The 25,792-nt window shown below is 48.0% G+C and overlaps 3 protein-coding genes across 3 annotated transcripts; 2 read left to right on the top strand and 1 right to left on the bottom strand.

The window, feature by feature from the left end:
- The first annotated feature begins 266 nt into the window (after window positions 1-266).
- On the top strand, window positions 267-6,123 carry smarcb1b (SWI/SNF related BAF chromatin remodeling complex subunit B1b). Its single transcript, XM_084694082.1, is given in 10 exon segments — window positions 267-455; window positions 1,126-1,237; window positions 1,546-1,654; window positions 1,824-1,961; window positions 2,283-2,410; window positions 2,509-2,675; window positions 2,767-2,875; window positions 2,878-2,956; window positions 5,399-5,530; window positions 5,974-6,123. Coding segments are annotated over 10 exon segments (1,098 nt in total). The 5' UTR covers window positions 267-371; the 3' UTR covers window positions 6,014-6,123.
- Window positions 6,124-9,778: 3,655 nt separating this feature from the next.
- On the bottom strand, window positions 9,779-17,542 carry mmp11b (matrix metallopeptidase 11b). The gene is made up of 9 exons (XM_084694234.1): window positions 17,326-17,542; window positions 14,565-14,724; window positions 14,439-14,532; window positions 13,953-14,096; window positions 13,746-13,879; window positions 12,473-12,687; window positions 11,827-12,031; window positions 11,375-11,635; window positions 9,779-10,945 (listed from the first exon to the last, which is right to left on the bottom strand). Exons 1-9 carry the CDS (start codon window positions 17,434-17,436, stop codon window positions 10,818-10,820), a joined length of 1,452 nt encoding a protein of 483 aa, XP_084550360.1. The 5' UTR covers window positions 17,437-17,542; the 3' UTR covers window positions 9,779-10,817.
- A 5,136-nt stretch (window positions 17,543-22,678) lies between these two features.
- On the top strand, window positions 22,679-25,444 carry chchd10 (coiled-coil-helix-coiled-coil-helix domain containing 10). Its single transcript, XM_084694178.1, has 4 exons — window positions 22,679-22,871; window positions 23,813-24,038; window positions 24,433-24,574; window positions 25,224-25,444. The coding sequence occupies exons 1-4, from the start codon at window positions 22,831-22,833 to the stop codon at window positions 25,241-25,243; spliced, it is 429 nt and encodes a 142-aa protein (XP_084550304.1). The 5' UTR covers window positions 22,679-22,830; the 3' UTR covers window positions 25,244-25,444.
- The last annotated feature ends 348 nt before the right edge of the window (window positions 25,445-25,792 follow it).

Below are 25,792 nucleotides of genomic sequence, written 5' to 3'. Positions count from 1 at the left end.
TACTGGGTTCCCAACTACCATCTACAGAGGGCATCGATAAAACTTCAGAAATTCATAATTATCGTGAAAACAGAACTCTTTTGACACTAGCCAGACATCGCATCCGTAATTGACAATACTGGAAATATTGTGCACGAACTGCTATCTGTCCTGCCAACCTGCAGCTGGGGCTGTGATGGCGTTCAGCTATGGTAGACTGTCTTGTTCCTCCCTCACGGTAGGTGTCAGTAGTGCACGTGAACCCGTCAGTTCAAAAGAAGAAAAAGCCCAAGCTCGGAGAAAAGTCTGATAGCGCAAGCGCTCAGTGGAGCATTGTTACCGATTGTTAGCTAGCTGGTACGCTAACTAGCTAGCTAACTTACTCTGTGAAAATGGCACTAAGCAAAACCTTTGGGCAGAAACCGATAAAATTTCAATTAGAGCAAGATGGAGACTTTTACATGGTTGGATCAGAGGTATGATATACATCTTGAATTAAATATTAGGCATAAAGAACAGTGTGCTAGCTTAGCTTGCTAGCACTATTCAAAATGCCATTATCTGCTTAACAACAAAGCAAACTGCTAGCTTGTGGTGCTCTCACGTTGTATTTTCAGTATTTAACACGTCTGGTTAAAATTTTGCTTTTGCCACACCAGATAGTTGTGCACAGATTATAAGGCCAGCATAATGCCAACTCCGACATTGCCTACCTAAGAGTTAATGTGCGGACTTTTTGTTACATTTTATGAAGTCGTCTTGAGGTGTATCATCGATAACAATTGCAAACCTGCCTAGCGCCACCGCACTGCTTATCTAGATAACTAGCGTTATACAAGCTCATTTACAGAAGTAACCATCCAGAATGTTACTTTGTCTGTAGATAATTAGTAGTAGTAGCCAGCTAGTCCAGAAATATGGGCATCAGTTATTTAACTTAGTGGCTATGTTAGCAATGGTCGTGACTACCTTTAGTGGCTTGCTTGCTAAAAGTGTAACCCTTTTTATGGATTAGCCATCAGTGATAACATCACTGTTGAAACTTAACGACTGCTGATAGAAACAGTAGCTGTTAATTACAATAGGATTGTTTTACGAGTCTCTAGCACGGTTTGCTTCAACCCTGTCACCCTCCTCTCCTCTCAGGTTGGCAACTATCTGCGCATGTTCAGGGGCTCTCTTTATAAAAGGTACCCATCGCTATGGAGACGCTTAGCCTCGGTGGAGGAAAGAAAGAAAATTGTTGCGTCGTCACACGGTCAGTAATTCATACTTTAGTAAGAAGAAATACAAGTCCCGCTTTTCATGTAAAGTACGTTTAACATTGACAGGGCATAAGAAAGAATGCAGTTGTTATCTTTCATAGTCATCATACTATATCAGTGACAGCAAAGGTGCCTGCTCATACAAGTCAAATATGACCCCATGTTGCCCATAAGCAATAAGCAGAGTAATGAATAGCAAACAACTGAAGTGAAATTATAGTTAGTAGTAATAGTCATACAACTTTCTCACAGTCTTGCTTCAACAGCAGTATTTACTGGTCTTATCATTGTTGTTCTTTAGCCACCAGTGTGACTCTATTGAAGGCATCAGAATGCGAGGAGATCTTTGAGGGCAACGACGAGAAGTACAAAGCTGTATCAATCAGCACAGAACCACCTGCCTACCTCAGGTAAGACACACCTTTCTACCTCAGGTAAGGACTCGCTTTCCTACCTCAGGTAGGACTAAGTCAGCTTGATATACAAAAGCGCCTTTCAAAACAAAAGTTACAATGTGCTGCACAATGAAAACACACATGTAGAAATATGGAGTACAAGTTTGGAGCTTTTTTCCTGCAGGGAGCAGAAGGCCAAGAGGAGCAGCCAGTGGGTTCCCACGCTGCCCAACAGCTCCCATCACCTGGACGCCGTGCCCTGCTCCACCACCATCAACCGCAACCGCATGGGCCGCGACAAGAAGAGGACCTTCCCTCTCTGGTGAGGACCTGCTCAGCCTGCCAGTGTTGGCTCATCTCTGGGTTAGGGTTAGCTTAGAAAAAGAAGGAATAACCTTTTATTCATCTTGCGGTAGTGACACATGCGCGTGAGATTGGAGTTTAAAATTGTAGCGTTGCCTGTCCTCAGTTTAACGTTGTAGAGTTGCCTGTCCTCAGTTTAACGTTGTAGCATTGCCTGTCCTCAGTTTAAATTTGTAGAGTTGCCTGTCCTCAGTTTATATTTGTAGAGTTGCCTGTCCTCAGTTTAACGTTGTAGAGTTGCCTGTCCTCAGTTTAACGTTGTAGAGTTGCCTGTCCTCAGTTTTGACGACCACGACCCGGCTGTGATCCACGAGAACGCGTCACAGGCTGAGGTGCTGGTCCCTATCCGGCTGGACATGGAGATCGACGGCCAGAAGCTGCGAGACGCCTTCACCTGGAACATGAACGGTAACCACAGCAACAGGAATCCATGGGTCACTCTGAGCTGTGTGTGTGTGTCAGTGTGGAGCGTAACCTGGGGTTACCAAACCCTATGTGCCCCCCAGAGAAGTTGATGACCCCGGAGATGTTTGCGGAGATCCTGTGTGACGATCTGGATCTGAACCCTCTGACCTTTGTGCCGGCCATCGCCTCGGCCATCCGGCAGCAGATTGAGTCCCATCCCACGGACACCCTGCTGGAGGAACAGGCCGACCAGAGGGTCATCATCAAGGTTAGGGTGTGGGGGTGTGTGTGTACCCAGGTGTGTGTTTGTGTGTCTTGGTCGGCAGCTCACCGTGTGTGTGTGTGTGTGTGTTCCCCAGCTGAACATCCATGTGGGGAACATCTCCCTGGTGGACCAGTTTGAGTGGGACATGTCTGAGAGGGAGAACTCCCCAGAGACCTTTGCCCTGAAGCTGTGCTCCGAGCTGGGCCTGGGGGGGAGTTTGTCACCACCATCGCCTACAGCATCCGGGGCCAGCTCAGCTGGCACCAACGCACCTACGCCTTCAGGTAGCACACACACACACTCACACACACACACTAGCACTCACACACACACACTAGCACTCACACACACCAGCACTCACAGACACACCAGAACTTGCACACAGTAGCGCACGCACTAGCACTCGCGCACACTAGCACTCACACACACACACACACACACACTAGCACATACTCGCACTCACACACACTAGCATACACACACACACATATATATACATTTGCACATATATACATTACCATCAACAGACACATTCTACCAGTAAAGTAAGCCTCAGGGTGCTCCTACATGTATTAGCAAGTGAGAGGCCAGAGGCCTAACCCTAACCCTAGCAAGTGAGAGGCCAGAGGCCTAACCCTAACCCTAGCAAGTGAGAGGCCAGAGGCCTAACCCTAACCCTAGCAAGTGAGAGGCCTAACCCTAACCCACGCTCCACCTGGCGTGTTGTGAAGCTCCACAAGGGGGGGTTGATGTGCCGCTCGTCTGCTCCTGTCAGCCATGCACTTTCTGGAGGCAGCCTGGTGGCAGACAGCCTGAAGCGCCGCGCAAATAGTGCTGGTGTCTGTCAACACCCCTCTGCTCACACTGTCTAGCGATCCTTCACCAACTCAAACAGATATTCATTAAAGTACTTAGTTGCTTGTTAATTTTACCATCTGGCTCTATGATAATGTCTGCATTCCACTCTAATGCATGGTGTCATCCCACATGCTGCACCCCCCTGCATGGTGTCATCCCACATGCTGCACCCCCCTGCATGGTGTCATCCCACATGCTGCACCCCCCTGCATGGTGTCATCCCACATGCTGCACCCCCCTGCATGGTGTCATCCCACATGCTGCACCCCCCTGCATGGTGTCATCCCACATGCTGCACCCCCCTGCATGGTGTCATCCCACATGCTGCACCCCCCTGCATGGTGTCATCCCACATGCTGCACCCCCCTGCATGGTGTCATCCCACATGCTGCACCCCCCTGCATGGTGTCATCCCACATGCTGCACCCCCCTGCATGGTGTCATCCCACATGCTGCACCCCCCTGCATGGTGTCATCCCACATGCTGCACCCCCCTGCATGGTGTCATCCCACATGCTGCACCCCCCTGCATGGTGTCATCCCACATGCTGCACCCCCCTGCATGGTGTCATCCCACATGCTGCACCCCCCTGCATGGTTTCATCCCACATGCTGCACCCCCCTGCATGGTGTCATCCCACATGCTGCACCCCCCTGCATGGTGTCATCCCACATGCTGCACCCCCCTGCATGGTGTCATCCCACATGCTGCACCCCCCTGCATGGTGTCATCCCACATGCTGCACCCCCCTGCATGGTGTCATCCCACATGCTGCACCCCCCTGCATGGTGTCATCCCACATGCTGCACCCCCCACATGCTTGGTTGGGTTTGACTGATGCGTTAAATCCCTCCACCAGTGATGTGCTGAATACCTCTACATGTTGTGTGCTAACATGTTTTGTGCTAACGTGTTGTGTGCTAACATGTTGTGTGCTAACATGTTTTGTGCTAACGTGTTGTGTGCTAACACGTTGTGTGTTAACATGTTTTGTGATAACATGTTGTGGGCTAACATGTTGTGTGCTAACATGTTGTGTGCTAACATGTTTTGTGCTAACATGTTTTGTGCTAACATGTTTTGTGATAACGTGTTGTGGGCTAACATGTTGTGTGCTAACATGTTTTGTGCTAACATGTTTTGTGCTAACATGTTTTGTGCTAACGTGTTTTGTGCTAACGTGTTGTGTGCTAACGTGTTGTGTTGTGTGCTAACATGTTGTGTGCTAACATGTTGTGTGCTAACATCATGGCTGATTTGCTAACCTGTTGTTCTACTTTTTTCTCCCCTGCTGTCCTGTCCTGTAGGTCTGACTTCAGGTCAATATGCTTTTGAATTACTTGAATCCCTCTCTCCCCCCAAAGCTTCCTCTGCATCTCCCCTCCAGGAAGGACTGCATGTGCCATCCCACTGACTTAACGACATCAGCCAGTAACAAGTTTACTAGAACCGTTGAACTAGGACTCAGAATATGGTGTAGTAATGATAATGATAATGATGTAATGATAATGTGTTCATTTAGCAGCCGCATGTATCCTCAGCGCCTTGGGGAGGGGGGCAACAGGACTATTAAAGCTGTTTGGTCCAAATGTTCTGATCCTGGGAGATGCTTAATGGGTTGCAGTTTTGATTGAGTCAGTTTATTAACAATCTGAAGAGAATATGACCAGTCATAAGGGGTTTGATGTTCATTTGTAAAACTGAAAGCTAATAATTTTTACAAAGGTGATTTACCTCTATCTGGGAACCAGCCACAGGAGGGAGGGGGTTGTCACGGTGATTAATAAACAACTTTAGTATCCTATGCCAGCAGAAGCAGTCTTGACCTGACATCCCCTTCTTGTCCCTGTGATGTAATTTCCTGCAGTGAGAACCCCCTGCCCACGGTGGAGATTGCCATCAGGAACACGGGCGATGCCGACCAGTGGTGCCCCCTGCTGGAGACACTGACAGATGCAGAGATGGAGAAGAAGATCCGGGACCAGGACAGGAACACCAGGTGGGGCTTGCCTACAGACAACCCTCACAACCATCACACTCACAACCATCACAACCACCACAACCCTCACACTCACAACCCTCACACTCACAACCCTCACCCTCACAACCATCACAACCCTCACAACCCTCACCCTCACAACCATCACCCTATCCAGACACTTACAGATACTGCAGATAAGAAGTACAACAGAAACCTTCAATCAGAAGTAGAGTTCTAACAGTGTTGTGGTGGTCAGAGCCATGAAATGGTCTGTATTTACCAGACACAGTCCAAAATAACTACATCTTAGATACCAGGCAGTGTAGAGTAACCGCATAGAAGCTTTCTAAATATACTGTCTGTACCGTATTGTCTTCTAAATGCTGATGTAAATGACTGTACTGCACTACAGTACTGTATGTGTTTCCGTGTTAACCTATTGGACCATGTTTTGATTCCAGGCGCATGAGACGCCTGGCCAACACCGCCCCTGCCTGGTGAAGACGAGCAGCTGCAGTCCTCCAGGGCTAGGGTTAGGGTCCAGGACGTTCCTGCACTCTGCTGTGGACACGGCATCCCCCCGGCCTCCCCGCGCCCCCCCCCGGCCTCCCTGCCCGCCCCCCCCCCGCCCCTCGGCCTCTCCTCCCCCCCGGGCCACCCCGCCCCTCGGCCTCTCCTCCCCCCCCGGGCCACCCCGCCCCTCGGCCTCTCCTCCCCCCCCGGGCCACCCTGGGCCTCCCTGGGCCTCCCTGGGCCTCCCTGCCCCCCCCACCGGATTCGTCAGCCTCATGACCACAGGGAATTCCTTATTTACTGTTAGGGCAATAAATGACAGTGGTTTAGTTAAATACAGTGGCACCTGATCAGGATCAGACAGAACTAAGTGTTTTGGTCACTGAGGCTTCTTGTTGTCAGTGTTGCCTAGGTGACAGAGCTGGAACTTATACCTGAAGATCATCACTAGATCTTAATTACTAACTGGTCTCCAGAATCTTTATTGCTTAACTAACTCCTGCAATACTAAACATTCAAGTCAAATCTCTTTCTGGTTTTGGTGGAAACTTGTTCTTGTAGTTGTTATGGACAGACAGGCTGGTGTGTGTGTGTGTGTGTGTGTGTGTGAGAGAGAGCGTGCGTGCGTGCGTGTGTGTGGGCAAGACCCCAGAGCGGGGTTGCATAACACACAGGGTCAAGACTGTTTCCTCCAAAGTGTAAACACACTTCAGCTCTGCGCCTGTCTTGCAGGGTCAAAGTTCAACTGTATCGTGCTTGTTTTGTAACGTAGCGTGTTTAAACCTGTCAGTGATGGTGAACCCGTTTCTTTTTTTAATAAAATTTGACTAGTGACCATGCGTATGCTTCATCTTTCCTAGGGAGTGTTTGATAGCCGGTCAAAAGTTCAATGGTCCAATTCCCCCTGAATGTATAAATCAGAAGGTTCTGTTATTTTGCCCTCTGTAGTCCTGACTAGCTGCAGCCCAGCACCACTGGCCCCCCTGGCCCCAGCACCACTGCCCCCCTGGCCCCAGCACCACTGCCCCCCTGGCCCCAGCACCACTGGCCCCCCTGGCCCCCCTGGCCCCCCTGGCCCCAGCACCACTGGCCCCCAGCCCCCCTGGCCCCAGCCCTCCTGGCCCCAGCACCACTGGCCCCCAGCCCCCCTGGCCCCAGCACCCCTGGCCCCAGCACCACTGGCCCCAGCACCACTGGCCCCCAGCCCCCCTGGCCCCAGCACCCCTGGCCCCAGCACCACTGGCCCCCAGCCCCCCTGGCCCCAGCACCCCTGGCCCCAGCACCACTGGCCCCCCTGGCCCCAGCACCCCTGGCCCCAGCACCACTGGCCCCCAGCCCCCCTGGCCCCAGCACCACTGGCCCCCAGCCCCCCTGGCCCCAGCACCCCTGGCCCCAGCACCACTGGCCCCCAGCCCCCCTGGCCCCAGCCCCCCTGGCCCCCCTGGCCCCAGCACCACTGGCGCCTGGCCCCCAGCCCCACATTGGGACCCCCAGCCCCCCTGGCCCCTCTCCCTCCCAGAGACACAGCTGGTTCTCCTCACCACCAAGTCTCTTCCTTGTGACTGAATCTTTCATACTGAAGTGCTGACTTCATGCTTTCTGAGCTGAACAGACTTTCAGCTTTGATCCTTGTTGAAGCTGATTACAACTCCAGCTCCCACCCACTCACATTCAGACTGTTTTGTTGGATAAGAGTTCCCTGCTAGATGGCATATTTATGTGATCAGAATCTGGAACGTGTTCACACAACTCAGCATGGCCTCCATATTACCACAAATCCACAGTCCCTTGGCAAAATGTCACATTTTACTGACACTGCGAACCGTGTTGTCATCATCCGCTAAATCATTTCTCTCAACGTTTGAAATGGGATTTATTGTGCTACATAAGCACTGCTAATGGATATCCTCAAAATACCAACACGTACTTATAATCTGGTTTAAAAAAAAGAAAAGTTACATTTTAGGAAGAGGAAATAATTCTGGCTGCAATTATATTGCAGCCAATCACCTTCTCAGCAGTGCGGATGATACGCTGCAGCCTGCTCTTGTCCTTGGCAGTGGCAGCAGCGTACCAGATGGTGATGGAGGAGGTGAGGATGGACTCAATGATGGCTGTGTAGAAGTGCACCATCATTGTCTGTGGCAGGTTGAATTTCTTCAGCTGCCGAAGGAAGTACATCCTCTGTTGTGCTTTCTTGGTGAGGGAGCCTATGTTCAGTTCCCACTTGTGGTCCTGGGAATAAATGTGCAAAAAAAACATCTGTTCCCTGAACAAATCATCTTTATGCGGTACTGCACATACAAAGACCAAGAGCTATTTTATTGTTTAAATCGGACACCTCCACCCATCCCAACCCCCAGACAACAGCCCTACACTGTGTGCCCCAGACAACAGCCCTCCCGTGTGCGGGTCGTTACTGAAGACATCAGCACCATCTGGTTTCATGAACTCTGTCGGCTCAGTGTGGCTGGGTGAAGCTAAACCACAGCCATCCAAGCAAGAATATGAACACAAGCTTCATTCATGGATGACTCAGTGTTTTGGCACGCAGCACAACCTGAAACCACCTGTTTACCGGTCAACCTCGGCAGAATGAGTTTCAGATTGTCCTCCGCTGTCATCTAATGCAGTTAAGTTGGTTCAACTCCCCATACTCTACACTGATACATCCCAGAAGGAGAACTTTGTAGTTGAGCTGAATCAGTTGAGGACACAGTGGAGCAACGTTGAACCAAGCTTGAGTGTTCGGTTAGGCTGGACTGGAACCGCAGGAGATCTGAATCCATCTGCTTCTATTTCTGTCTCTATATCTCTCTATCAAACCCAAGCCAGATTCAAACCCATGGTTGCTGTGGTAACCACACTCATGGACGTTTCATTTGCATTCCTCTAACAGCTGCCGAGCAGAAGAGGCTGTCCCATGTGCCAGCAGCGCCGAGCTGACCCAGAGCTAACCCAGAGCTAACCAAAAGCTAACCCAGAGCTAACCGTGAGTTAACCCTGAGCTAACCCCGAGCTAACCCTGAGTTAACCCTGAGCTAACCCAGAGCTAACCCTGAGCTAACACAGAGCTAACCCCGAGCTAACCCCGAGCTAACCCCCAGTTAACCCCGAGTTAACCCCGAGTTAACCCCGAGCTAACCCCGAGCTAACCCCGAGCTAACCCCGAGTTAACCCTGAGCTAACCCCGAGCTAACCCCGAGCTAACCCTGAGCTAACCCCGCGCTAACCCCGAGCTAACCCTGCCCCTGTCTCATGTGCCAGCAGACCTGGGTTCTCATATTAACCAGTGAAGGTTAGTGTCAGTGCTGTTGAAGGTTAGTGTCAGTGCTGTTGAAGGTTAGTGTCAGTGCTGTTGAATGTTAGGTCTGTGGAAGGACTTCAACACTTAAGTGTTAAGTATTGCACTGGCACAGGAGACCTGTTGAAAACCTCCCTTAAATCTAAAATGTTCCTCCAAAGGAGACATACAAGACAATACAAAGTCAAATGTTAGGGCTAGCCTGCAACCACTCTGCACCACACTGGTCCAGTCCACAGAAGAGGACAGACTGCTGGGTTAGTACTACCGCACCATATTACTCTCATTATCATGGGAATCTTTCATGGGAAGCAAAATTACTCTCATTATCATGGGAACCTTTCATGGGAAGCAACAGTCAAGGAGGAGAAAGCGAAAGTTCGACCCATGAGGACAGGATGTACACTCACATCTGTCACCTATAGGTCAGAAGGAAATGATTACACAACTTAAATTTGAAATGTTTTATTGGTATCAAAGAATACAGAGTGTATATTAAAAAATAGAAAATGATTTACACAGTAAATATATATTCAGGTAAAAAACAAATCCAGATGGATATTTTACATTGAGATATACACGCATGGATAAAATACCAGTGTCTGGTGACGAACATCTCAAGCAACAGTCCTACAGCCTAAACTACCAGTGCTAATTAGGCCTCTTCCACCTCAACTTAATGAAGTTATCTGTCACAGTTCACTGTACAAACCAGGTACCAGCGGCCTGCACTGGTGTACCAGAACCTTGTGTTGTCATGCCAACATGAGACTTCATGTGAATCAGCAGGGCTACGTGTCAAATCAACCAAAAGGCAGGAAACTAGACAAATGGAGCCTTGTTTCACTTAGTGTGAATCAGCCTGTAGTGAAGAGTGTAGTGTGTATCTGGTCTGTAGTGAAGAGTGTAGTGTGTATCTGGTCTGTAGTGAAGAGTGTAGTGTCTGTATCTGGTCTGTAGTGAAGAGTGTAATGTCTGTATCTGGTCTGTAGTGAAGAGTGTAGTGTCTGTATCTGGTCTGTAGTGAAGAGTGTAGTGTCTGTATCTGGTCTGTAGTGAAGAGTGTAGTGTGTATCTGGTCTGTAGTGAAGAGTGTAGTGTCTGTATCTGGTCTGTAGTGAAGAGTGTAGTGTGTATCTGGTCTGTAGTGAAGAGTGTAGTGTCTGTATCTGGTCTGTAGTGAAGAGTGTAGTGTGTATCTGGTCTGTAGTGAAGAGTGTAGTGTCTGTATCTGGTCTGTAGTGAAAAGTGTAGTGTGTATCTGGTCTGTAGTGAAGAGTGTAGTGTGTATCTGGTCTGTAGTGAAAAGTGTAGTGTCTGCTAATGGAATGCATCTGCATCAATATGCTGGACAGTCCACACAAATTATTTTTCCTGAGATTTTAGTTATGGTATGTTCCTGTAGTCTGAGTGTCTGTGGAGGCAGGGACACATGGAGGCAGGGGCAGGTGTGTTTGTGTAGGCAGGGAGGCAGGGGTGGCTGTGTTCTCAGTGGTACATGGAGGCAGGACAGCCAAAGAAATCGATGCCAACGTAGCGCGGGTATCCTTCCAGAAGCTTCCTCTCCACGGGGTCAAACTTCCAGTACTGCAGACCACGCAGGAAATGGACATAACCTGGTAGGAGATTCAGTACCAACTCTTGAATATTGGATATTGAATACATTTTACCACCAAACAGAACTATATTGAACCATAATGTGAATGTGTTATGTTGTAAGGTATGGTTTGTGGAAAGCCTGAAAAGAAAGGAGATTCAAATGACCAGCACAGCCCTGACTCTACCGATGTAGAGGTGTTTAGTGATGTATGATGTAGTACAGTAGACCAGCACAATTACAGTGCAGTAACAGGTATTACAGCACTGTTGTACTGGAATAAACTCTGGTAGTGGATCAGTGAGTTTGGGTGATTGTGGATATTTAAATGTACTTTCTTTTGAGACTTTTCAGAAACTTGCTACAGTAAACAGGTTTTTGTTTTTAAAACCATAATAAACAGTGGGTCTATCATATCTGAGTTTGGGATTCCCCCTTGCAGTCTCACCCTGTCTGTCCTGGAAGGCAGCGTCGATGTGCGCGGGCGCCCCGCTCCAGTCCTCCACGCTGCTGGGGTGGGAGGACTCCACACGGTTCTCCAGGGGGCTAAAGAGCCAGTACGCCCCAGCCCGGAACAGGAACACCTTCTGTGCCCCGCCCTTGCCCCACTTCAGGGCTGCTTGGAGGTCCGACACCGGCAGCCCCAGACTCCGCACAGAGTCCGGCCCTGTGATCCTCCGCTCAGCGTCAAACACCCAGTAACTGTCCCCTAGACCGACAGACAGACGCATGGATAGAATATTTTTCAGGTCACACATTGAACCAAACACTGCTCACAGAAAAAAAGTATGAAAAAGCATGTAAAAAAAAAAGCATGTTAAAAATCATGAAAATGATTATTCATCCATCCATCTATACTATCCCTTCCTCCATTACTGGTAGATCTGAGAGCGGGAGTACCTTGGAAGAACCAAATGTTCCCAGCGTTGTCCTCGTAGGCAGCGTCTAGGCGCTGGGGCAGCCCCCTCCAGTGTCTGGAGGCCTGGGCGGGGTACCCCGCCTGCAGTGTCCGGCCTCGGAGACGCCACACGTAGCCGGCCTGGAAGAAGAACAGCTCTCCCCGGATCATGGACACGGCGTCGAAGACCGTCCTGCACGGGTTGGGCTGGGGAACGAGAGGAAACAGCTGTGGGTCAGACCCTGCAGAGGGTGAGGTAGGAAACAGCTGTGGTTCAGACCCTGCAGAGGGTGAGGTAGGAAACAGCTGTGGTTCAGACCCTGCAGAGGGTGAGGTAGGATCACGTTTACATGTTTTAAACACTGTATTCAGTTATCAGATGCTTTTACCAACACTGTAAAAAGTAAAAATAGTCAGGGAACGGCTAGTATTTCCCACACAGTATTTACAGTGTTAAGTAACACCTCAGCTACCAGACACAGTGTAAAGTAACACCTCAGCTACCAGACACAGTGTAAAGTAACACCTCAGCTACCAGACACAGTGTAAAGTAACACCTCAGCTACCAGACACAGTGTAAAGTAACAAATATAGTATCATATATAGATCACTGGCTAACAACATGCAGGTAGCTTCCAGAATCCTCACCACGCCTGTGTCAATCTCATTGGTCTCTATGATAGGGGGCGGGGCCTGGTGGGGTGGGCCGTACAGGGATTGGATGCCCTGCTTGTCATCGTGGCTGAGCTCCAGTGGGTAGGAGAAGCTGTAGAAGGGTGACATGACAGCGCCGGGCTCCAGAGAGTGCTGCAGACCCAGGACGTGGCCAAACTCGTGAGCTGCCACCTGGAGGAGGTCTGTGCCTGGGGGTCAGAGGTCAAATAACGTCTTCATTTTGCAGACACTTCCATCCAAAGTGATGTAGAAATAGAGATCTGAACCTGCAACCTGTGGATTTGCAGCCAAATATATGACAGTGCTTCAAACTATCAACAGTGCTATGGGCACAGCATGCTCCAGGGTTGGAGTGGTTCAACAAGAAACAGGAACTTCTCTTTCAGTGACCTTGTTGGCTAACCTGTATGTGTTCAGGGACGGCCTGCAGACAGTGTGTGAGGCCCTATGTGTTCAGGGACAGCCTGCAGACAGTGTGAGGCCCTATGTGTTCAGAGACAGCCTGCAGACAGTGTGTGAGGCCCTATGTGTTCAGGGACAGCCTGCAGACAGTGTGTGAGGCCCTATGTGTTCAGGGACAGCCTGCAGACAGTGTGTGAGGCCCTATGTGTTCAGAGACAGCCTGCAGACAGTGTGAGGCCCTATGTGTTCAGAGACAGCCTGCAGACAGTGTGTGAGGCCCTATGTGTTCAGGGACAGCCTGCAGACAGTGTGTGAGGCCCTATGTGTTCAGGGACGGCCTGCAGACAGTGTGTGAGGCCCTATGTGTTCAGAGACAGCCTGCAGACAGTGTGTGAGGCCCTATGTGTTCAGAGACAGCCTGCAGACAGTGTGTGAGGCCCTATGTGTTCAGGGACAGCCTGCAGACAGTGTGTGAGGCCCTATGTGTTCAGGGACAGCCTGCAGACAGTGTGTGAGGCCCTATGTGTTCAGAGACAGCCTGCAGACAGTGTGTGAGGCCCTATGTGTTCAGGGACAGCCTGCAGACAGTGTGTGAGGCCCTATGTGTTCAGGGACGGCCTGCAGACAGTGTGTGAGGCCCTATGTGTTCAGAGACAGCCTGCAGACAGTGTGTGAGGCCCTATGTGTTCAGAGACAGCCTGCAGACAGTGTGTGAGGCCCTATGTGTTCAGGGACAGCCTGCAGACAGTGTGTGAGGCCCTATGTGTTCAGGGACAGCCTGCAGACAGTGTGTGAGGCCCTATGTGTTCAGGGACAGCCTGCAGACAGTGTGTGGGGCCCTCACCCATGCTGTTGCCCACGGTCCAGCTCTCGTCGTAGTCGAAGTGGATGTCTCCCTGCCTGTGTGTCCGGGGAAAGTAGGCGTGGGCCAGAATCCCCCCCGGGCCATCGAAGGGCAGGTTGTCGCCGTGCCAGTACCTGGGGGGGGGGGGGGGGGTACTGTAACGTTACAGGTCGGGGGGGGGGTCCTTATAAAGTTACCATTAGTTACCTGTTGAAGTCGATGATGATGTCGGCCTGCCCACTGTCCACCTCTGCGAAGGTGAGGGGAGTGACGTCACTCCACACGCGCAGCGCCTCCTGTAGTACACGACGCACCTTCTCCTGGGTCATCTGCCAGGGGAAACGCACCACCCTGCACACACACACACACACCAGCATTAACACCTTCTCCTGGATCATCTACAAGGGGAAACGCACCACCCTACATACACACACACCCTCAGCCCTAGCCCTGCCTAGCGCCCATCCCCCAGTCCCCCCAAACCCGTTGTGTTGAGAGAGGACCAGGTTTATTTATTATTATTCAGAAGCCTGACAAGCCCAGACAGGACAGCACTGCCACACCTCTCCACCCCCAGCTGGGACCCAGTTCAGCTGTGTAAAACATTTCTGAATCACATATCATACAGTGCTGACATCAGAGAACTGTTACTTCTGTTTTTGTCAGGGCTAGTGTGCCGTTAGAGAGTCTTACTTGTAGGTCAGGTGTGTCTTCTCCCAACGTCCCCCGAACAGGACGAAGCGCTTGCGTCTCTGCTGTCCTCCGGAGCGCGTCTCTGGGTGGGGGGAGTGGGGGGAGGGGGGAGGAGGGGGGGGGAGGCGGGGGGGTCGGGGACGCCACAACGTACACGCTTCCACTGCCCCGTCCCGTTGACAGGAAGTGCCTTCTTCAGAGAGCGGTGGACTTCCTGCAGCGTGTCCTGGGGGGGGGGCAGCCGGCCTCTCTTCAGGCTGGAGCGGGAGGTCTTCAGGTGCCAGCTCTGGGAACACAGCAGGGAACACTGGAGGGTCGTTAACAGGTTCACTGTTCAGATGAACTTCTCAGGATTTATGCTTCAAGCATTATTACTTCCTGACTTCCTCTGCAGAGCGGATGTTAAGTGACTGGGTAGAGATCCCCCACTCCTCTCTGGCCTTCAACCTTCTCTAAGAAGTACAGTTCCCGTTACGTCTCCAAGGCCTCCGGAAGATTGTTGTGTTGAAGGTGGAGGGGAGGGGGTCCAAGGGGAGGTCTTAGTTCTGGTTTTGTTTGAGTCGTAATGGTCCCATTCATTCATGAATGATGTTTCAAATATATTTCAGATTCAACTCCTCCACTCAGTACAGAAAGAACTCAACCATCGCACCATGGTATCTAATCATGGATTACCTCGAGACACACGTTGTCCCAGTGGGCTGGTGAGGGTTAGGGTGAGGGAAGCACTGACGTGTTAGACTGCAGCTGAACACCAGAAGGTGGAAGACTCAGCGAGGGGGAACTCCTGAGGTGAGACGCCGGCGTGTCGTAGCAAGAGACCAACATGTCCAGACCAACATGCAGCCCCTGAACACCACACCAACACTAACTCTGTACAGAAATCGGGTACAGCAGTGAGTCCCACTCCTTACACACACACACACACACAGTCACCAACACCTCCTCTCTCACACACACACACACACACACACAGGTGTTTGGGAAGTCCCCTTCACCTTCCTCCCACTCAGCCAGCCAGGGCACAGGAATGCTAGGGTTGGTTTGCTAGCAACCGGACAACATAAGAGAACTTGATGGCGAACAATATATACTCTAGAACACAGACTAGTTATATTGTAGCTTGTATGCTTTACTATGTCACTCACTCTTGGTATATCTTGTCGATGCCAAGTGATGAGATAAGTAACTTAATATAAGATAAGTAAGTTAAGTGCCCACTCATCTTCCCTCATCTCTGCAGGATTCTACATGTTCAGATATCTCTGCAGCTCTGGGATCTGGCTGAGGGGAAGACAACTTAATCTCTCCTCAGGAATGGCTATCCATCACTCGGGCCTTGATGGGTGAAAAGAGAGAGTATTCTGCGACCTGTCTAGCTTAGCTGACTGAAGGAGAGAGTAGTAGGGGGGTTGGGGGAGAGAAGAAGAAGGTGAGGAGAAGGAGAAAGAGGAGAGGTAGGGATGTGGGGGATAGGGCAAGAGAGTGAGGAGGGAGGAGGGAGGTGGAGAGGGAGGAGGGAGGTGGAGAGGGAGGAAGGAGGTGGAGAGGGAGGAGGGAGGTGGAGAGGGAGGAAGGAGGTGGAGAGGGAGGAGGTGGAGAGGGAGGAGGGAGGTGGAGAGGGAGGAAGGAGGTGGAGAGGGAGGAGGGAGGTGGAGAGGGAGGAAGGAGGTGGAGAGGGAGGAAGGAGGTGGAGAGGGAGGAAGGAGGTGGAGAGGGAGGAGGGAGGTGGAGAGGGAGGAAAGAGGTGGAGAGTGAGGAGGGAAGAGGAGAGGGAGGAGGGAGGTGGAGAGAGAGTAGGGAGCAAGGGGAGGAAAGAGGGAAGGAGGGGGGATGGAGATGGGGCTGCCATGTTTGGCAGTTAATGAAAGTTGTAGTAAAGAGTGCTCAAGGAAGACCAAGTGCCAAGTCTTTTGCTCTCTCTCCTCTCTCTCTCTCTCTCTCTCTCTCTCTCTCTCTCTCTCTCTCTCTCTCTCTCTCTCTCTCTCTCTCTCTCTCTCTCTCACACACACACTTTTCTAAGCTATGTTGTGCTCTTCCTTTTCCTGTGTCAGCAAACTCCAGAGTTTGTTATTCCTCAGCAGATGCCAGATGACTTGCCCATGCCTGCTTAATCTCCTCCTCCTCCGCTCTGTCAACATCACCGCGCAGCGTCTCAGGCCTCACAGCGGAGTGACGGAAAGAACACCGCGGTGAAGACAGCGAACCCCCAAACTAACATTTCTCTCTAGCTTCTGCTCAGGATAGATATCAGCTGAACGGTCTGAGACTAGGGGTTTAGAATGAGTGAAAAATGAATTAATTATAATATATCTGACAAATAATAAGTCACACAGTAACATAACGCGTAGACATCGTCCCAGTTTGCAATAACTGTGGTTGAACTGGAAATTATCAATGAGGGACTAAGATATGTGATCAGTGTTCTATTTACAATCATTTAAGAATGCAGTTAAATTAATCATTATTATGACAATGGGGTAAATCGAGATACATTTGATACAATATCACCATAAGACGCAGTATCAAAAACACTGTAAAAACAAACTTACACCATATGTTTTTTTTTTCTGTCTTTTGATAAGCTTCTTTGGTTTATCTGCAACAGCCATTTTATCGGGTGGCATATAACCCTACCTAACTCAGAAATGTTGCCAGGTGAAATTATTCATCCTGTAAAAATTACTCTTGTGCTAATAGTAGGCTATACAATAGGACGTAGCCCACTGAAGGACAGTTTTTTGTATCCACAGATTTGCTGTGGCAATCTTCTACACATGTAATAATTTAACAATCAAAATACACCAAAGAAATGTTCTTACCAATTAACCATGTGAAAATGCCAATGTCAATCAGCGCATTTGGGTTGTTATCAAAGTTCACTCACCGCCTCCCTGTACCTGTTGGTAGTTTTTCCCGCGGGTAGCGGCACCGAATAAGCGTAGTGCAGGAAATGCAGAGCAAGGATGCTACAGAAGAGCCGTGGACCCAGCATCATGTTTAGATATCTGGCTGACTATCCGTGTGCATCCAGCCCGCAGACAGAGAGCGGGAGACGGACTGGAGTCTGTGAATGACGGGAAATATCTCGCGGGGGATTTTATACTTGCAGATTTCTTTGTTCTCTTCAAATTGCACTTCTTTATGTACAAGTTCGTAGGCGCTCACGTGATTTAACCCCTTCCTGCTCCACATGCGGCATTAACTGACAATATTGTCTTCGATGACAAAATATATAGGGTACAAACGAATTAAATGATGTAAAAAGCTTTTCACCCCGATGAGCGACGACCACAAAGTTTTTCCAGATCAGAGAAGACATTTGGCATGTATGCCATCGAGGCCGCCCTGGATGCCATGGACATCATCTCCATGGAGATCTTTTTATTTGACGATTTGGTTTCATTTAGAAAAACAGATTTATTCAGCTTTTTAAAAATCTGATAAATGCATCTTATAAGTAAGGTCGTTGGAACAGTGCTGTCCTAACCTTCTGCTGTCATTGACCCAGGCTTTGCTTAGGCTAAGCATGCAGTCGGTTTGGGGGATGGGGGTGGGTGGGAGAAGGTGGTAGGAGTGGAGAGACTTGGGGTTGAGAGAAGGGGGTATGAGGGGAGAGTCTTGGGGGTGAGAGAAGGGGGTAGGAGGGGAGAGACTTGGGGGTGAGAGAAAGGGGGTAGGAGGGGAGAGTCTTGGGGGTGTGAGAAGGGGGTAGGAGGGGAGAGACTTCGGGGTGAGAGAAGGGTGATCGGTTATTGTTCTGTTACTGGTTAGCAGACCTGATTGTGTGTGTTAGCGTTGGGACAGTGTGGGACATGAGGGAGAGATAACTATTAACTAGAGACAACAAGAGATCACCTCCTATTATTGTACTAGCTGAATATTAGATGTATTTTTGCAGTGATGTTAACATGCTTTTTTGCTAATAGGTAGAGCCAGACTTTGTAAACATTAGGGGCTTATACAAACTAATATACCCTAATAGTCACCCTACCCCGACTCCCAGCTTCTCATGGTCCAGGCTTCTGGCTCCCTTATTAAATACACACACACTCATAATACACACAGACATTAATACACACTCTCTCGGACCCCCTCTCTCCACACTGGTTGGGGAACACAGGGCCTGACCTTTGACCCCCTTGTGTCCCATAAGTAGACACTTAGGGGTCAATTATGGGCAGATTGGTCGGTGGAACACAGAGGCAGAGCTGTCTGCCTTAATCGCTGGCAGATTTCCATCAAAGAGTGTTTTATGTGAAGAAAACTACACAGTAGTCACTTCAAATGACCGGGGTGGCTCTTAGTGTTAAGAGACCAGCTGTGGGTCCATTCTGCCAGTTTGTTAACAAAGACTCCAAGGTGTGTAACTTTATTTGTCCTATCAAAACATTGAATAATCTATTTTTAAAAGTACATTTTTGATCATACCATAGATCCTTTTGATATCCTAACTGGGGCACTTCTAATTACAAATGTACCCGCCATGGAGGTGTTCACTCTTACACAGATACACAAACACACCTAGACACATACGCAGTCAGACACACACATACATACGCACACACACACACAGGCATACAAGTACACACACAAACATACGCACAAACACTTGAGATCAGAGTAAATGTTGTAGTACAGATGTCCAGGGAGGAAGAAACACAGGGGGTTTCCAAGAGTGACTCAGTGACTCAAACAGCAGTAGTTTAGAGATGTAGCGGCTTATCAGCCCTGTATTAAACTATCAGCCCTGTATTAAACTATCAGCCCTGTATTAAACTATCAGCCCTGTATTAAACTATCAGCCCTGTATTAAACTATCGGCCCTGTATTAAACTATCAGCCCTGTATTAAACTATCAGCCCTGTATTAAACTATCAGCCCTGTATTAAACTATCAGCCCTGTATTAAACTATCAGCCCTGTATTAAACTATCAGCCCTGTATTAAACTATCAGCCCTGTATTAAACTATCAGCCCTGTATTAAACTATCAGCCCTGTATTAAACTATCAGCCCTGTATTAAACTATCAGCCCTGTATTAAACTCCCTAAAGTATGTTGATGAGACAGATGTACTGAAGTGTTTCTGGTAGTTTCATGTGACATTACAGTCTGTTTTGATGAATGAATGCTAATATCCTCTCATTACACAGACAGGCTCCCCCAACCCTGCTCACACACACAATGTAATTCTAAACGTTAACACTAATTCTAACCCCAAACCTTAACCCACAAAACCCTAGAAAAAGCAACTCAAGTTGTCCCCTCCAGGTCAATGTATTTTTTAGTTTACTATCTTTGTGCTGACTGCTTGTCTCATGTTTACAGATGTTCATTGTCCAGAGTTACTCATTTTCTGCTAGACATGCTCTGGAAACATGATCCTGTTACTGTTCAGCTTGCTGCCTCTCTCATTATCCAGACTGAGTCATGCCTTCCAGGGAGGCATCATGGTTACAAAGACCAGTACATTAAAGTCCTCTATGAAGCCTCTCTGAAGCTTCACAGTACTCTATGAAGCCTCATTGCCAGTCCCGAGGTGCACCAGACACGAGCCTGTTGTCAAATAAACTCTTCAGGCCTCATGACCTTTGAGGTCTGAAACTAAAGATTTCAGCTGCAGTGTTTCATGTAAAGCTCAAACCAGCTATACTTTAATAAACAGATAAACCTGAATACTCTGTGTGTCCCAGTGAGCGTAGAGCACGCAGTTCTGGCTGTATCTTGAAGATAACAGCCTGCATTTAACACTCATCACCACAATAGTAATGTTGATTACATTAATCAAATCAAATCAAATTTATTTGTATAGCCCTTTTTACACGCAAGCATGTCACAGAGGGCTTCACATACGCCCATAGAACTGCCCCTCAACCAACCTAAACCCTCAAGGAAGACAAGGAAAAACTCCCAGAAAAACTCCCAACGGGAGAAAAAATGGAAGAAACCTTGGGAGGAGCAATTCAGAGAGGGATCCCCTCCTCCAGAGACGGTTGGCAAGAGAGAGGAGCAGAACACAAGCTAAACATAGTCATACAGTGTCAATGGGTTTTGAAACACCAAAAATCCATTGTTCGGCTTTATAGACGTTGGATGGGACCTGGAAACTCGCTGTTGGCCGTCATGGAGGCTGGTTTCCGGTTGACGACCTGGTCCAGCGTTGGTAGACCGACGACCAGGCAGGTCCTGACAGCTCAGACCCCCCACACCACAAGGGATGTGTGGGGGGGACAGAGAGGAGAACAGGGATTAGAGAATGCCAGGAGCAGCTAACAGTTTCAGTCGTAATAGAATGAGATCCCCACCGGTCAAGTGTGGACTAGTGCAGCAATTTAACAAAGCTAAGAGGGTATGTGATGCAGCCCCACACACCAAGACAGCGACAGCCCCCCTTGGTTGGAACATGAAATCTGTTCCAGGGGAAACAACTCTAAAATAGGTTATATTTATACGAATAAGGATGAAAACAACCAGCCCCCCGTTGTCTCCAACTAGTAAACTATAACAATTAAAATATACAGCAACGGAACTATTACAGTAACAATATACAATAACAGGTTTACTTTATTTGTAACATTTAAATGGGCAGTGTGAACATAAGCTAAAATTACAATTTAAAAGTTACATGTGATACACACATAGGCAAACGCACACCCCAGGTTTACATAGAAAGTACACACATTTAACAATCATAGGATTGACTAAACAGGAACGTTTTTAATCTAGTTTTAAATGTCGAAACAGTATCAGCCTCCCTAATTGAGACAGGTAATTTGTTCCAGAGAAGAGGTGCTCTATATGAGAACGCCCTACCTCCAGCAGTTTTTTTCTTAATTTTGGGTATTACCAGATAGCCGGCATCTTGAGATCTTAGAGTTTTTGCGGGGCAATAGGGTGCAAGGAGACCGGAGAGGTACAGTGGTGCCAATCCATGTAGAGATTTGTAAGTTAGTAGTAAAACTTTGAAATCAGCTCTGGCTTGGATAGGGAGCCAGTGTAAAGAGATAAGAGTAGATGTTATATGATCAAACTTTCTTGTTTTTGTCAATAGTCTAGCAGCAGCATTTTGTACCCGCTGTAAATTTTTCAAGTAGGTAATTGGGAGGCCAGAGAACAACACATTGCAGTAGTCCAATCGGGACGTAACAAAAGCATGTTTTAGTTTTTCAGCATCATCCTTTGAGAGGAATTTTCGTATTTTGGCAATATTACGTAGATGGAAAAATGCAGTTCTGGTGATTTGTTTAATATGGTACTCAAACGAAAGGTCTGGGTCCAATGTGACTCCTAAATTTTTTACCAACTGGCTTTGAGATACTTTGACACCATCTAAGTTTAAGGTCAGATTGGATACATTATTTCTGTATTTTTTAGGGCCGAAAATTTGAACCTCAGTTTTATCCGAATTAAGAAGAAGGAAATTTGCTGTCATCCAAGTTCTCAACGCGGAAACACATTTTTCCATAGCATGTGGAAATTCTCCAGGCTTTATGGACATGTATAGCTGAGTATCATCTGCATAACAGTGAAAATTTACCCCAGAGCTTCTAATTATGTTTCCTAAAGGCAACATATAGAGTGAAAATAACATTACAAATGCTTCTCCTAACAGAGCAGCCTGAGAGCGCCCTCTAGAGGTGGACTAGCCCCAGCCACCATGGGCCAACTGAGCATGTCGCCCACTGATCCGTGGACAGAAAGACGTGCGTGTCAATAAAATATTATGCTTTTATGTTGGGCAATAAACCAACTAAGTCTGATAGCTCACAATCAGCCTTTGTCCACTGAAAAGTTTGTCAGACTGCGCCAGGTAATAGCTCAGTATCTATCTAATGTAATGTCATGTATTCATTTACCAGAAGCTTTCACCTCATGCCGCATGGATCTCACCATGCAGAATACACACCGTCCACTCTCTGTAGGGCGGGCCGACCCAAGGTTGCGAGTGTGATTGGAAGTGTGACTTTTTATTTGAGCTCTTAAAATAACTCAACTCGCGTCTTATCCAATTCCTTTGTGTAATCGCATTACATTTACGTTGTCCTGACCTGTTACGCACTCGACCGTGGCAGAGGAACATAAAAAGAAAAAAAATCAATCAATGCATATAGTATTTTACTATGTAGTATTATTAGCTGACGTGCTCAGGCAATAAAACAGTTCGACAATGTTGGTAAAAAGTAAAGGTCCACAGCTTGCTTTACAGTTTTAAAGCCGAACGCATGCGCAGTTGGGAAACTGTCCACACAAGGTCAGACACACGTGTGCTCACTGTCACTCTCGAGCAGCAAGTTAAGTTCCAGGTGCTTCCAGACGAATCTTCAAGAAACGACGGCAAGTTTATCCTGACAGAAGACTTTCATTTTAAAATAATATCTAGTTGTTTCAGCGATGGCGAGGGGAAGCCGCAGTCGTCCTTCAGCTCCTGCTAGGTATGTTTGTTATGTGATCATTCCAGAACTGTCTCCAGACGCCGGGTATACGTTCTCTAACTATGGGGGCTGTTTATAAAAGCACACATTCAAGCACACTTACCTTATTTAGGAAGATCAGAGTAAATACATACTTTCACTTTTGTATTATGTTATGCATGTATAATGTACCTTATACGACTTTAAACTCCCTTTTAAAGTTGAAGTGTAATTTTTCAGGTCTTGACCCTAAGGGCAGTGGGTAAAGGGTCAGAGATGGTTTGGTCTTGAGTTTCAGAGTAGTGGTTATGTCATTGTTTTATCATTTTTTCTTTTAATGTTCTATGTGCCATCAGCCTGCCAGGAACTGCATTGGAAAAGTAGCTGCTAAATCTGGCACATACATGACGGACCCAAGTTTCCATGATAATGAATGATAATGATTGTTCCTCTTTATATAAAATAAGCTTATGCATTTACTGTAGGCAACAGAAGAACTATCCATCTTGTTGTTTGATATAAATCGTTACAAACAGTCTTCAATTTGAAATTAGTTGTTTGATGTTATGAATGTACCTCATCCAAGATGGTGTCTGTTATGCAGTAACTGACGCCAGACCAGGATGATGTCATGTTACATCAGTTAGATAAGCTAAGCAGATCTAGTTGTTCTAGATCTAGTGTCCTCTGCTCTCTTCAGAGGTCATGCTTTGCCAGACTCTAAGTACATACAGTATGTTAACAGTGGAATCAAATAATGTATTCATTTGCATTTAGCAGACGCTTTTTATCCTAAGCAGCGTCCATGGGGGCTTTTCCCCTGCCTCTGCAGTCAAATCCACTGAGCTATTCCAAGCTACACAAGCTGTACCGAGCAATAAGGAGCTGTAAGGAGCTATACCAGCTACACCTGTGTAGTATCTTTCCTCTAAAGAAACCCTTTGGTGTTCTTCTTTCATCAGTTCTTCCAGCCCGCCTCCGTCCTATGCCCCGGCCCCCGCCCCCCCGGCCGCACTAGCCGCCCCGGCCGCCCCCCAGCAGCCCGGCCTCATGGCCCAGATGGCCACCACAGCGGCGGGCGTGGCTGTGGGCTCCGCTGTGGGCCACGTGGTGGGCAGCGCCCTCACAGGAGCCTTCAGTGGAGGCAGCAGTAGCCCAGAGCCAGCCAAGCCCAGCACCACCCACCAGGTCAGCAGGGCAGCTAACCCTAACCGAGCAGGGCAGTGTGCCATCTGCACAGATCAGACAGATCAGCACAGATCAGACAGGGAAGGTTGACAGTGTTGCAGTGAAGGGGAACAGGGTTCCAGTGAATCAATAAATCTTTATTTATAAAGCGCATTTCATACCAGGATGCAGCACAATGCACTTGTGAAAGGTAATGTTCCGGCTGATGCAGCTGAAGCGGTGTTGGTGAAAGGTGGTTGTTGAGTGCGAATACCCTTATTCAAACCCCAGAGTGAGACAAGGAAGCAATAGGGATGTGTGACAATGACACCAGTTACATGTGCATGAAAATGTTTTTCTAAGGTCTGAATAAATATCTGAATGTCCAACTTGCTGTCCAACTTGCTGTCCCCAGGAGCCGTCGCGGCCTGCGCCCCCCCCGACTGGGCCCTGTCACTTTGAGGTCCGGCAGTTCCTAGACTGTGCCACTACACAGGCAGATCTCAGCCTGTGCGAGGGCTTCAACGAGGCGCTCAAACAGTGCAAATACTCACATGGTAAGGCACCGTGTGTCTGAGCCAGAACAGTGCAAATACTCACATGGTAAGGCACCGTGTGTCAGAGCCAGGTGACCCAGGTATGCAGCAGGCGGCTGGCACATGGGAACTACATGGTGTCGGCGAGGACATAAGTTGAAGGAAACAAGTGTAAATGTAGACATTAAACAAACTCATAACTATACTTATTGTTAATCAGTAGCAATGGCATTATGTTAGGGTTGGCAAGTGTGACAGTATGTAACAGCTGTAGCCACGCTCTGTCACGACAAGGCTTGTTCGCCACTCACTGGACTTGAACGCACGACCTCCGACTTGCCAAGCGTGACCATTACCAACTACGCCAACAAAAAGCTAGCTATTTGATGACGCGGGCCTGTTATATACCTGAGGAGTGAGTTTCACAGGTTCACACCCGTTACACAAGCATTGTGGTTTAAAGTTAAACTGATTCGTTTACATTTGCTGTCACAAGATAATGACCTTGTTAGGTTTATGAGGGATAATTTGTCTTCCTGTTTTTGGAATAATCTGAATTATTGATTATTGTTTACAATTGTGCTTTTTACTAAAATGTTGACAAAAATACAACTTTGCATCCACAGAATTGTAGTATAACTATATGCAAACTTTTTTGGGATATTTTTAGGAGTTACATCCCTGGTGTGAACATCAAGGCAGAGAAACTGTACCATGCAGATCACCTGGACAGAAGCCATAAGCCAGGAACTAAACTGTACACCTTCTCTTGTGACCAGGAAATATACACTAGTCTGTGTGATCAGACTCTTTGTTTGTTGATATAAAAATGTATGCTGTGTGATGTTTTGCTAAAGTATGTGAGAAAGTGAAATAAAGACTTGCTATTTACTGTATTTGTTCATTTGCATGGCAAAGTTAGAGAATAAGAGTGATACGTAATTGTATGCTACTTATAACAACAATATACAATGTCTACAATTAGAAAAGTGTAATTCTGGGTCAAGTCCATTTAAAGCACTGATACTATATACATTAACAGCCTTACTGATGTGCTATGGTCACAGGGGTGCTACACTAGTTGTCTACATTGATCAAATACACCTAAAAAGAATATTACATACGCATAATGTGTAGATGTAAACTCAAAATCCTATTCTGAAGAACAGAATCATAACCTGTCTGAACCTAACTTTAAGAATGAACTTGGATGACATCAAGCGAAGCGACGTTTAGAAG

Source organism: Hypomesus nipponensis, chromosome 27, assembly GCF_054491055.1.
Source record: "Hypomesus nipponensis isolate SF chromosome 27, ASM5449105v1, whole genome shotgun sequence".
Classification (NCBI taxonomy): Eukaryota; Metazoa; Chordata; class Actinopteri; order Osmeriformes; family Osmeridae; genus Hypomesus; species Hypomesus nipponensis.
This window is presented reverse-complemented; position numbering and strand designations above follow the sequence as displayed.